Source organism: Carassius gibelio, chromosome B24 (assembly GCF_023724105.1).
Source record: "Carassius gibelio isolate Cgi1373 ecotype wild population from Czech Republic chromosome B24, carGib1.2-hapl.c, whole genome shotgun sequence".
In the NCBI taxonomy this organism is placed as follows: domain Eukaryota; kingdom Metazoa; phylum Chordata; class Actinopteri; order Cypriniformes; family Cyprinidae; genus Carassius; species Carassius gibelio.
The window spans coordinates 2,150,476-2,161,614 of record NC_068419.1 but is presented as its reverse complement, the minus strand read 5'-3'; the positions used below and the strand labels follow the sequence as shown (position 1 = coordinate 2,161,614).

Genomic DNA, 11,139 nt, shown 5'->3' with positions numbered 1-11,139 from the left:
TTATTAAAACAATTGTTTAATGTATTTATAAAAAAATATTTTTAACAGTTTTAGTTTTTATTAATATTTTGAATTAGCTTTTATTTAATTTTATTTTTTTCATTATAAGTTTCTCTTTTTTATAATTTTTTAAATACTACTTAGATTTAATGTATTTATAGAATATTGTGTTTAATGTATTTTAATATATATATATATATATATATATATATATATATATATATATATATATATATATATATATATATATATATATATATATATATATATATATAAATAAAATAAAATAATGTTTAACAGTTTTTGTTAAGAATAATACCCCTGATGCATCTGTGGCTCATCCACTCATCATCAGAGATGAATCTGTCTTCATAACTGTGGGTTCTGTCAGTGTAAGGATACAGTTTTCGTCGCCCCCTCTGTTCTTGGGTGGTCCAGGCATGTTGAGGAGCACCAGATGAGCTCCCTGAGATTTATTGGCCACCACTTCATTGAGTTTGATGGCCGTGTGCATGCAGCGCACATTAGACTGATTCCTGCGACACACGGTCATGTGATGAAGGACACAAACAAACAAGAAATAAAAATCACTGTTTCAAATTCCCAACAACAATCAACATGAGCTTTTTTTGTCTCTCAACTGTCTACTTCTAGTATATATTTCAATATTTGCAAAGCACAGCCTCATATCCATCGTTTACGGTGATCTCTGAGATCAAATGCCTCTATTATTACAGTGATATTGTGCAGTGGTCAGATATTTGTGTATAATGATGCTAAACTGTACAGAATAACACTTAATTGTCAGGACAGCTGTGCTTTAAATAATACATAAGCTTTGCAATGCTGCTGAATATGGCATGATAATTGCATTTGCACTGTAATTAGTAATTAGGTTAGTGAGCACAGCATCCAGATTTGACATGCACAGCATATGCACATGCCCTTGATGAAGCATTAATGATGACATCACAAATATGCCACACACGCACAAAATAAATCTAAACTTGTGCTCCTCAGCGCCACCTGGTGCCAATCAATAAACCACAGTTAATATACAAAAAATAAAATAAATTATTTTTATATTACAATTATTTTATAATATTTTAAATACAATATATTTATAATAAATAAAAAAATATTTGACAATAACATTAACATATTTTTATAATATATAATAAAATACTTAAGTATAATAATAATAAAAATATTAAATGATTTTATAATAAAATATGTATGTAGAATTTATAAAATAATTTAGAATTTTTATTATTATTATTATTTAAAAATAAATAAATAATAATATTAATAAATTAATAAAAAAAATTAATTGTAATTGTACGATTATTCTGGGCACAACAGGTGAAGGTGAAGCACAATGTTTCTTACATGTGGCAAAAACTGAGATCATGCTGCACATATCAGCGTCTGCAGCTCTCGGGACGTGAGGGAACGCTGGGACATAAACACATGGATGCTAACACACATATCAAAGCCCATATACAAACATATATGTATGAATAATCCAGTGTGCTGCGGGGTTTGGGACGGGACAGTTACAGACGGACAGACAGCTACAGTACAGAGAAATGTGACTTACAGACTCTCCCATTCGCTAGAAGGAGGAAAACAGGACAGAACAACAGAGACAGGCTTAAACACCCACACCATAAGTAAATAAATATAGCACAAAGGCATTCATGATAAATGAATAAATATTAATATGCGTCTCTGGAGCACAAAACTTAATTTTTGATAAGTAAAATGCATTGCTAAGAACTTAATTTGAACAACTTTAAAGATGATTTTCTCAATATTTAGATTTTTTTTTTTTTTTTTGCATCCTCAGATTCCAGATTTGGACAAATATTGTCCTCCTCACAAACCACACATCAATGGAGAGATGATTTATTCAGCTTTTAGATGCTGTATACATCTTAGTTTGGAAAAACTGACCCTTTTGACAAGTTTTGTGGTCTAGGGTCACACATTTCTGGTTGTATTTGTTGTACTTCCTTTAATTTATGCAGGTTTAAAAATCTTCGTCACAAATTCACTATGAAAAATCACCTTGTTTTGTCTTTCACATCATGAGATTTCTAATGTAAAATACCTGTAGCCATTACAATAATGTAGGGAAATGTATCCTAAAATATCCTTTTATCGTCCTGTAATAAATGTAAATGATTTACATGTTTCTGTGAGATTCACCTCTTGAATGAATGAACCTATTAGTATCATAACTGAGAGGAATATTACTATTAATAAATCTATTAGGCAGATGTATATGAATGGAGAAACACAGACGACAGACACGTTGTGACCGTTACACACGATGACAGACACACTGTGGTCATGCAGTGTCCTGAAATACCCAGCAGCCCCTGGGCTCGTGTCTGAACATGCAACCTTTCCCTCTTTACATCCCAGGATTTAACCCTTGAAGCACCAAGCGATGCAGTGCTGCAGAGCAGAGTCGTGTGTTCAGTGACTTACGGTTTCATGCTGAACAGGTCTCGCACCGCCATGTTTGCGCTGGGCTCTCGGTTGCGGTTTCGTTCGGTGCAGAACTTGTCTTTGGTCCAGGTCATGTGGACTCGCTCCGGAGACACGTCGGGCTTGTCGTTTAGAGCCGCGTGGGACGCCGTGTTTCTGTCGTGGATCAGCTGAGCCTGTGCAGTTACCACAATCACACAGTCAGTCATTGACTTATTTACATTCTATGGGTATCTACAAATTGTTATGTATCTATATTAAATGCTTTTTCAATGCAAACAATTCTATATACGTGCAGAGCATGTCAGATTAATGTTTTAGTTCGTCTACTATGCAAAGTGCACACATGCAATGCAACTGTATTAGTCTGTGATCTGATGACTGACAACATGCAATAGACACCAATCATAGAAAACATTTAATAGCAATAAAAAAGATAAATAAAAATTAAAAATAAACAAATAAATAAATGAAAAAATTGGTGAATAAAAGGAAAAAATAAATAATAAATAATGTGTTTATTTATTGCCTATTTATTTATTTATAGTCAAAACTAAATGGAGAGAAACATGAGAGAATGAAATAATTTTTCATAATAATTTAAAGTATTTATTTATTTATAGCTAAAAGGACAAAAAAAACTAAAGGAGAAACTAGAATAAATATAAAAACAAATAAACAAAATAAATAAAAATAGAAAAAAGTACTGACTTATTAATGATTTTATATGTATTTATAGTTAAAACTAAATACAAAAAATAAATAAACGAAAAAATTTTCCTTATTATTAAATTATTACCTATTTATTTATTTATAGTCAAAACTAAATGGAGAAAATGAAAGAAAAAAAGGAAAATAAATATTAAAAACATAATATAAAAAAATATTTATTTATTTGTAGTTCAAAGGACAATACATATAAAAGGAGACAAATTAAACAAAAAAATGAAAAGTTTTTATTTATCATTTATATATTTAGAAACATGATGGAAAGAAATAAAGAAAGAAATGAAATCAATTATTTATATTTGTATTTTTATTTATAATAATTAATAAATAAAAAGAAATGAGAGAATGAATAAAATAAAGTATTTCTTAATAGCTAAAAGGACAAAAAACTAAAGGAGAGACTATAAGAAATATAAAAAATATAAACAAAATAAAAATAACAAATTATTTATCATTTATAGATTTAGAAATATGATGGAATGAAAGGAGAAGAATAAAGAAACAAACAAATAAATGACTTATTAATTGTTTATATATTTATTTATAGTAAAAAAAAAACGAAATGAAGAGAAACAAGAGAATGAAAGAAAAAACTAAAACTAAAATTAAGTATTTTTTTATAGCTAAAAGGACACGAAATATAAAAAGAGAAATAAAAAAAATATTTTATCATTTATATATTTAGATAGAAACAAATAAATAATAAAACAAATGAGCAAATAAATAAATGAATGACTTATTAACTATTTTATATGTATTTATAGTTAAAACTAAATACAGAAAACATGAAGGAATGAAAGGAAAGAGACGTTCACGTTCACGTGGGGTCACGAGTGAGGAAAGACGGTCGTGCATGCAATGATGACATCACTGACACATGCATGATGGGAGGAGCTACAGAGCCGATGCTAACACTAATGCACACATTAATCAGTGCAAGGGAAGTAAGCGATGATCTAGTTCCTCTGGCTCTGAGGTCTGAGTTCACTACCTCGTCTTGTTTATCGTCATCTAGACAGGCGTTCTGGTTATTGACGGCCGAGCCGTGAGCGCCGCTCTGGTTCTTCCTCCGAATGGAGCTACGAGACTCATCTGTGATGCTCTGAATCTGAGACACGTGTTTCCCCGATCGCAACAGAAGACATGAGAGAGGACGAAGAAGTCACACAGCGCCGCCAGAACAACATTATTAACACAGCTATTCAGATACTGCTGAATCTCAGGAGGAAACGTCTGGCTCACTCTCACCATTCATTACAAAGAAGAAAACAGTTTATACCCAAGGAAAAATATAGCTTTTTTTCAATATATTTATATGTATTTATATATATATATACATATATAAAATAAATTACATATGCTTAAATATACTTTGCAACCATGCTTAATTTATTATACTTAATATATAAAAAATAATATATAGTTATATATAGTAAGATATAGTATTATATTTATTTATAATAATATTTATATTATTATATTTATTTTTTTATATTTAAAAAACAACTTCTTAATACAAAGTATTACTTCTTTTTTTTTTTTTTTTTTGATTTTAGAGTAAAATATTCAGACATTTCTTGATGGTTTCGGCGAGATTCAGCCATGTAACATTAATAAAGACACTTCATATTAATATATATTTAAATAGTAAAATTTTTCTTTTTTAAATAACAAAAAAACTATTTATAATTTATTTATTTATATATATATATATATATATATATATATATATATATATATATATATATATATATATGTATGTATATATATATATATATATATATATATATATATATATATATATATATATATATATATATATATATATATATATATATATATATATATATATGTATGTATGTATGTATATATATATATATATATATATATATATATATATATATATATATATATATATATATACATACATACATACACACACACACACACACACACACACACACACACACACACTATAAATTATAAATGCTTAAATTTATTTTGCAACTGTGTTTAATTTAATATGCTTAATTTTAAAAAAAATTTATAGTTAGACATTTTTAATATTTATTATTTTTATATTTAATTTTTAATTTTTAAAAAACAACTTCTTAATACAAAATATAATTCCTTATGTTTTCTTTAGTTTTTGGAGTGAATAATATTGGACATTTCTTGATTGATTAGGTGAGATTCAGCCACGTAGCATTAATGAAGACACTAAGAGCCATTAATTCTGTTGACAGCACGATGCTGTGTGATGAAGCGTCACCTCTCGCTCGCGCTCCGTCCTCGACAGCTGCATCTGCTTCAGCATCTGAGAGCGCTGCTCCATCACCAGAGTCTTCTCGTAGGTGAACGCTGAGATGTCACTGTCGTGCTGGAGACACACACACACACACAACATCAACACAGCAACAATGAGCAGACACACACAGAAAAACTCAAGAAAAAAGAATGATTGCTATTGCATAAAAAAACTGCATGCTTATATTGCATAATACAAATTTTAATATTAAGTATGTTTAAAAAAAAGTTACATTAAAATATTAATATATAATAATATATTAATATATAATAATATATTTATATGAACAAATGTAAATATTAATTAGCATGCCACAAAAAATAATAATAATATTAATTCAATATGTAGAAAAAATAAATAGTAGTACAATTTAACAGCATTAATTTTTTAATTAATATTAAATAATACATTATATATAAATTAATTCTACTACCACTACTGCTATATTATTTTGCGATAATAAACAATTAAAATAATCACAATATAGTGCAATAACATTTCCAAGTACTATAATTTAAAAAATATATAATATAATATAATATAATATAATATAATATAATATAATATAATATAATATAATATAATATATTATTGCTAATGCACTAATGCATGAAGATATATTTTGTAAATTTTTGATTAGTAATATGCATTGCTAAGAATTAATTTGGACAACTTTAAAGATGATTTTCTCAATATTTAGATTTTTTTGCATCCCTCAGATTCCAGATTTTCAAATAGTTGTACGTTATCTCGGTCAAATATTGTCCTCCTAACAAACCACACATCAATGGAGAGTATGATTTATTCAGATTTCAGAAGATGTATACATCTCAATTTTGAAAAACTGACACTTAAGACACTTAAGTTTTGTGGTCCAGGGTCACATCTAATATATTTAGCAGTCCTGCTGCTCAACAAAACCTTGAACTTTACATCCTAATGCCGAGAAACATCGGTCTCACCATCTCCACAACCTCCACCTCAGCATTGAGCCGGAGATGATAGAGGAACATCTGCAGGTCTTTCTTCATCTGGATGCTGTTGTCGTCCAGCTGAGCCACGGTGAAGATGCGCATCTTACACTTCCTCCAGACCTGAGAAGAGACACAGAAGAGCGTTGAAACACACGCTGGATCCAGAAGAGCAGCAAGCGTTCACCGAGAGCCGGACCTTGTGCTGCTGCAGTAAGAACGGCAGGAGCATCAACAAGCCTCCGTCGTGAACGATCCACCACACGTCGATGGTTCCCTCCGCGAGACGCTCCTGGTGAGGGAAGCTGTCCACGTTCTTGGCCACCAGCAGGGCTTGATGTGCGGCGGTGGTCTCTCGGACCGTTTCTGTGGAGGAACAGATCACACAGACGTCTATCAGGGTTTCCTTCTCCTCAGATGAGTTATGGTTCACATACAGAGTCAGACTCAAACCTATGAAGTTCTTCCAGGACTGTGGGTCGCTGGACTGTCTCCAGTTGGCCGGCCAAGCCATCAGAACAGAGTTGTGCTTCATTCCTCCGAGTCCTGCTGACTGGATGAGGTGAGAGAAGCCGTCGCGCAGGTTTGAGGACACCACCACGTGACAGAAACCCTTGGTCTTCTCTGCAGTCATGGCTGATTTGATGCTCTGCAGTGAGGAGAAATGATCCGAGCGTCAGTTCTCTCTGTGGCCACTAGGGGTCAGTGTGAGCTCAATGACTGGACACTCAGTTTATCTGAGGACAAAAACTGTCTCGACATTTTGTCATTGACTGCTTGTAGTGTGTGTGTGCTACATATCAAGCCATAATCACTTTAAATAAGAGTTTCTTCTATTAGAATAGTCCCCCAGGTTTGACAAAAAAATGAGCTGTGATTCTAGCTATAAAAGGGAACGTTATAATAGCGCTCAAATCTTCGTCTGTTCCTTCTTTTGTATTTTTAAGAGTGCTATAGATGTTTATAATACATTTATGAAAAGAGCAGTGATTCAGGTTATTAAAGGGGTAAAAAAATAAATAAATTTATATATATATATATATATATATATATATATATATATATATATATATATATATATATATATATATATATATAAAGTATATAAAATTAGAAAAAAAATTAATACTATTTTGATGTATTGAATTAATAAAAATAAAAAATAAAAATAATAAAATAAAAAATAATATTATTATTTAAAAATGTGTAAAAAAAAAAGAGGCAAAAATAAACAATTAATTTTTTTTTATTTTTTTTTTACGTTTTTTTTTCATAGATGTACACTATAATAAATTCATTTAAAAAAAATAGATATTTCAGTTAGAGAAATGTTTTGTACTCTAGGATTTGTCCACTTTCGTGAAAAAAACAAAAAAAGGGTAGATGATGAAACGAAAACAGAAATTAGAATTACATAAATTCTGTAAATAAATTAAACTACCATATGTATTAAGTCAATAAAAAACAACAATACAACCAATAAAACATAATGAAATGAGTAAATCTTTAATGCAGCAACAAAAAATAATAAAAAAATGTAAAGTAGATAATAATTTTAAATTCTCGTATTTGAGTGCGGAGATGAAAAACTTTCCAGAATTTATTTTAATCACAGAATCAATTTCCACTGATGTTTTGTGCACGAGGAGTCAGATTCAGACCTGTTCTGCTCTCTTGGCGTCGCTCTCTCTCCCGAGGAAGGTTCCCTCCAGCACCGAGCCCACAATGGTCAGACCTTTACCTGCTTTCAGCTGCGTGGTGAAGGACAGGAGACGAGGATGTTTCACAGACAGCTCCGAGTCCAGATTGAGCAGCACCAGCAGCTGAGGCCTGCACAGCACACACACACAGTACACAATGCTCTCAATGCTGTAAAACACACACTGTAATGCATCTTTTCCTAACCACCATCTAATACTTACCTCTTCATGATTACAGCTTTATATAGTGCAGTGCATGTGTGTTTTAATGCTTCATGTTCTGGATAACAGTATGCATTAGTGCATATGGTTACAGTGACTCTACGATCACACAGTGACGGCTCTGAAATCAAGCGGTGGAGGTTTTTGCGGATGAGGATTAAAAGATTACGCAGGACTATCAGAGACGTGATGCTTTCAGGAGAATGATGTTAACCTGAGGTCAAAGGTGAAGCGCTCAGAGGATCTGTCATTATCATTAATCATTCACTCTTTATTGAATCCTGAAAAGTGTTCGAATAAAATCCACTTAAATTAATTCAGACTGGGTTATTCTAGTGCAGATGAGAAATGATTTCACAAACAACATGGTGTTTTAGTTTCATTCAAGATACAATCAAGGTTTTTATCAATAATATGACTTGTTTATTGTTTTTGCATTTATTTTTTAGTCATTTATTTCAGTTAACACATATTTGAATAATATTTAAAACGATTGACAATTTATTTTATTAATTTATTAAATTATTAAATTAACTGTTATTTGTTTTTTATGTTTTTTTTATTTTTATATATTTTTAGTAAACCATAATTTGACTTTTAGTTAACTATAACAACTCTGAATCTTTTGAGATGCGATCAGTGGTGTTACTCTTGAATTATCACTGAGATTTATTTATTTATTAAAATGTATAATTCGTTTTTAATTTAATTAAATTTATTTTTTTCATCTCAGCTGAACACCTCTGTTTTTTTATTTATTTATTGTTGTTATTTTAATATTTCAAGTTATGCTAAAAGATTGTTGAGAAATGTTGCTTTGCTGATTTTTTTTATTATATATTTAGTGTTTTCTTAAATATTAAATATCTTAAATATTTTACAATTATTTTAACAATTTTTTTTTTTTTTTTTTTTTTTTTTTATGATTTTTATTTTAACTCCCTGTAATAATCTGAATGTGATGGACAGACCACCATCATGTCAATCAAAGTGTCCCGGATGCATACTAAAGCGGTTCAGACACAGGACAAACTCAGAAGCCTTTAGTGGAGATTCACAGATGTCCCCAGATGAGTTTCTGCTGGCGTGGATTAGAGGCGCTGGGACGAGGAATGAACAGGTTTGACCTGATTCCTGAAAGACGGCTGAAGTTTCAGCACGGCTCATTGTATCCAGGTTATTTAATCCATCACAGATTACTGAGAGCTCTGGGAAAAATCCCAAACTGATTCCCTCTGGAGTACACCAGGAGAGCCAGTTATATCCTGCTGTACTTCTATTCTTTAGACTGGATTTTAACTGGTTCTATTATTTGTTTAATTTTTTTATTTCCTTTTGATTTATATGTTTACTACTTCGTGATGTTTGTATCATTAAGTTTGTTAAAAAAAATCTATAATTTTCTTTTTTATTCACTGAATTTTCCAAAACACAGTAACATTTAATATATTTTATATAATAAATCTAAAAAAATATATATATAAAAATTACATTAAATTAAAAATTAAATTCATGCATTTAGCAGATGCTTTTATCCAAAGCGACTTACAGTGCATTCATGCTATACATTTTTACCTATCATAAAATATTAAATATTATAAAATAATAATAATAATAATACATGTAACTTTATATTTTATATAACACTACTGTTTGAAAGTTTGGGCTCAGTTGCTTTTTAAAAAAATATATGTTTGAAGTCTTTTCTGCAAGGCTGCATTTATTTGCTAAAAACACAGTAAAAATGTGAAATATTATTACGATTTAAAATAACTGTTTTCTATGTGAATATAAAGTAAATTGTAATTTATTTCTGTGATGCTCCGCTGTATTTTCAGCATCATTCCTCCAGTCTTCAGTGTCACATAACCTGATTTACTGCTCAAGAAACATTTCTGATTATTATGAATTTTAAAAACAGATTATTTGATGAATAGAAGGTTCAAAAGAACAGCGTTCATTGTAAGTAAAATAAAAAAAATTCTGGGGCATACAGTCCAGGTGTTTATTTTCTAATGTGTTTATTGGTTTGTGTATAGTGACCCTCACCTCCAGTTTTTGGTGTGTGGCGGTGCCTCCTCCAATCGGATGAGAGCGTATCGCGCCGCGTTGAGCGACAGACCGCGGATCCCGTCGCCCCACTCTTTCTCCGCTCTGAACACAGACAGAAAGACTGAGTTTAGAGACAGTCACTCAGTCAGTCAGATGAAGCACAGACTCGGCTGTAACACACTCCTGCAGCTCTTACCCGCGGTACTCGATGTATTTGTAGATGCATCCAGCGATGAGCATCGCCACCAGAGCGTAGTACCAGGAGGAGATGAACATCAGAGCCAGACACAAACTCATGCCCAGAAACGACAGAGTCCTGATGAAGGAGAACAGCAGCACCAGATCAGAGAAATCAGCCGTGCATTTAACATTAAACAGTCGAATGAAGACTACACAGCAATACGAATTGCAAATTGTGACGACTCTCTGTTATACACCTGAAGAACATAATGGAAAAACATCTATTTTCATTTCTTTCTTTGTGTATCTTCAGCTGAATTTATCAAATCAACAGAACAGAAGTTATTGCATTTTAGTTCCCCAGTTTTTGTATATTAAACACCTCTACAGAGATTAAAAGAGTTATTTAATTGAGTTGCCAGAATTGACTAGACTGTGAAAAAAAAATGCGAAAGTACAAATAAACAGTAAAAAAAATTAA

The 11,139-nt window shown here is 30.9% G+C and overlaps 1 protein-coding gene across 7 annotated transcripts in view; it reads right to left on the bottom strand.

Moving 5' to 3' along the window:
• slc12a7b (solute carrier family 12 member 7b) overlaps nucleotides 1-11,139 on the bottom strand; it is a 56,906-nt gene that overhangs the window by 3,392 nt on the left and 42,375 nt on the right. For 2 of the 7 annotated variants that reach the window (XM_052595563.1, XM_052595565.1), the window contains exons 15-25: nucleotides 10,675-10,794; nucleotides 10,476-10,580; nucleotides 8,166-8,334; nucleotides 6,958-7,153; nucleotides 6,704-6,870; nucleotides 6,496-6,627; nucleotides 5,498-5,605; nucleotides 4,217-4,333; nucleotides 2,497-2,672; nucleotides 1,601-1,615; nucleotides 403-536 (exon numbers count right to left, since the gene is read on the bottom strand). In XM_052595563.1, the coding sequence (XP_052451523.1) occupies nucleotides 403-536; nucleotides 1,601-1,615; nucleotides 2,497-2,672; nucleotides 4,217-4,333; nucleotides 5,498-5,605; nucleotides 6,496-6,627; nucleotides 6,704-6,870; nucleotides 6,958-7,153; nucleotides 8,166-8,334; nucleotides 10,476-10,580; nucleotides 10,675-10,794 (1,439 nt within the window). The remainder of the gene's footprint in view (nucleotides 1-402; nucleotides 537-1,600; nucleotides 1,616-2,496; nucleotides 2,673-4,216; nucleotides 4,334-5,497; nucleotides 5,606-6,495; nucleotides 6,628-6,703; nucleotides 6,871-6,957; nucleotides 7,154-8,165; nucleotides 8,335-10,475; nucleotides 10,581-10,674; nucleotides 10,795-11,139) is intronic. The other 5 variants (XM_052595566.1, XM_052595570.1, XM_052595567.1 and 2 more) reach the window with 3 other exon arrangements.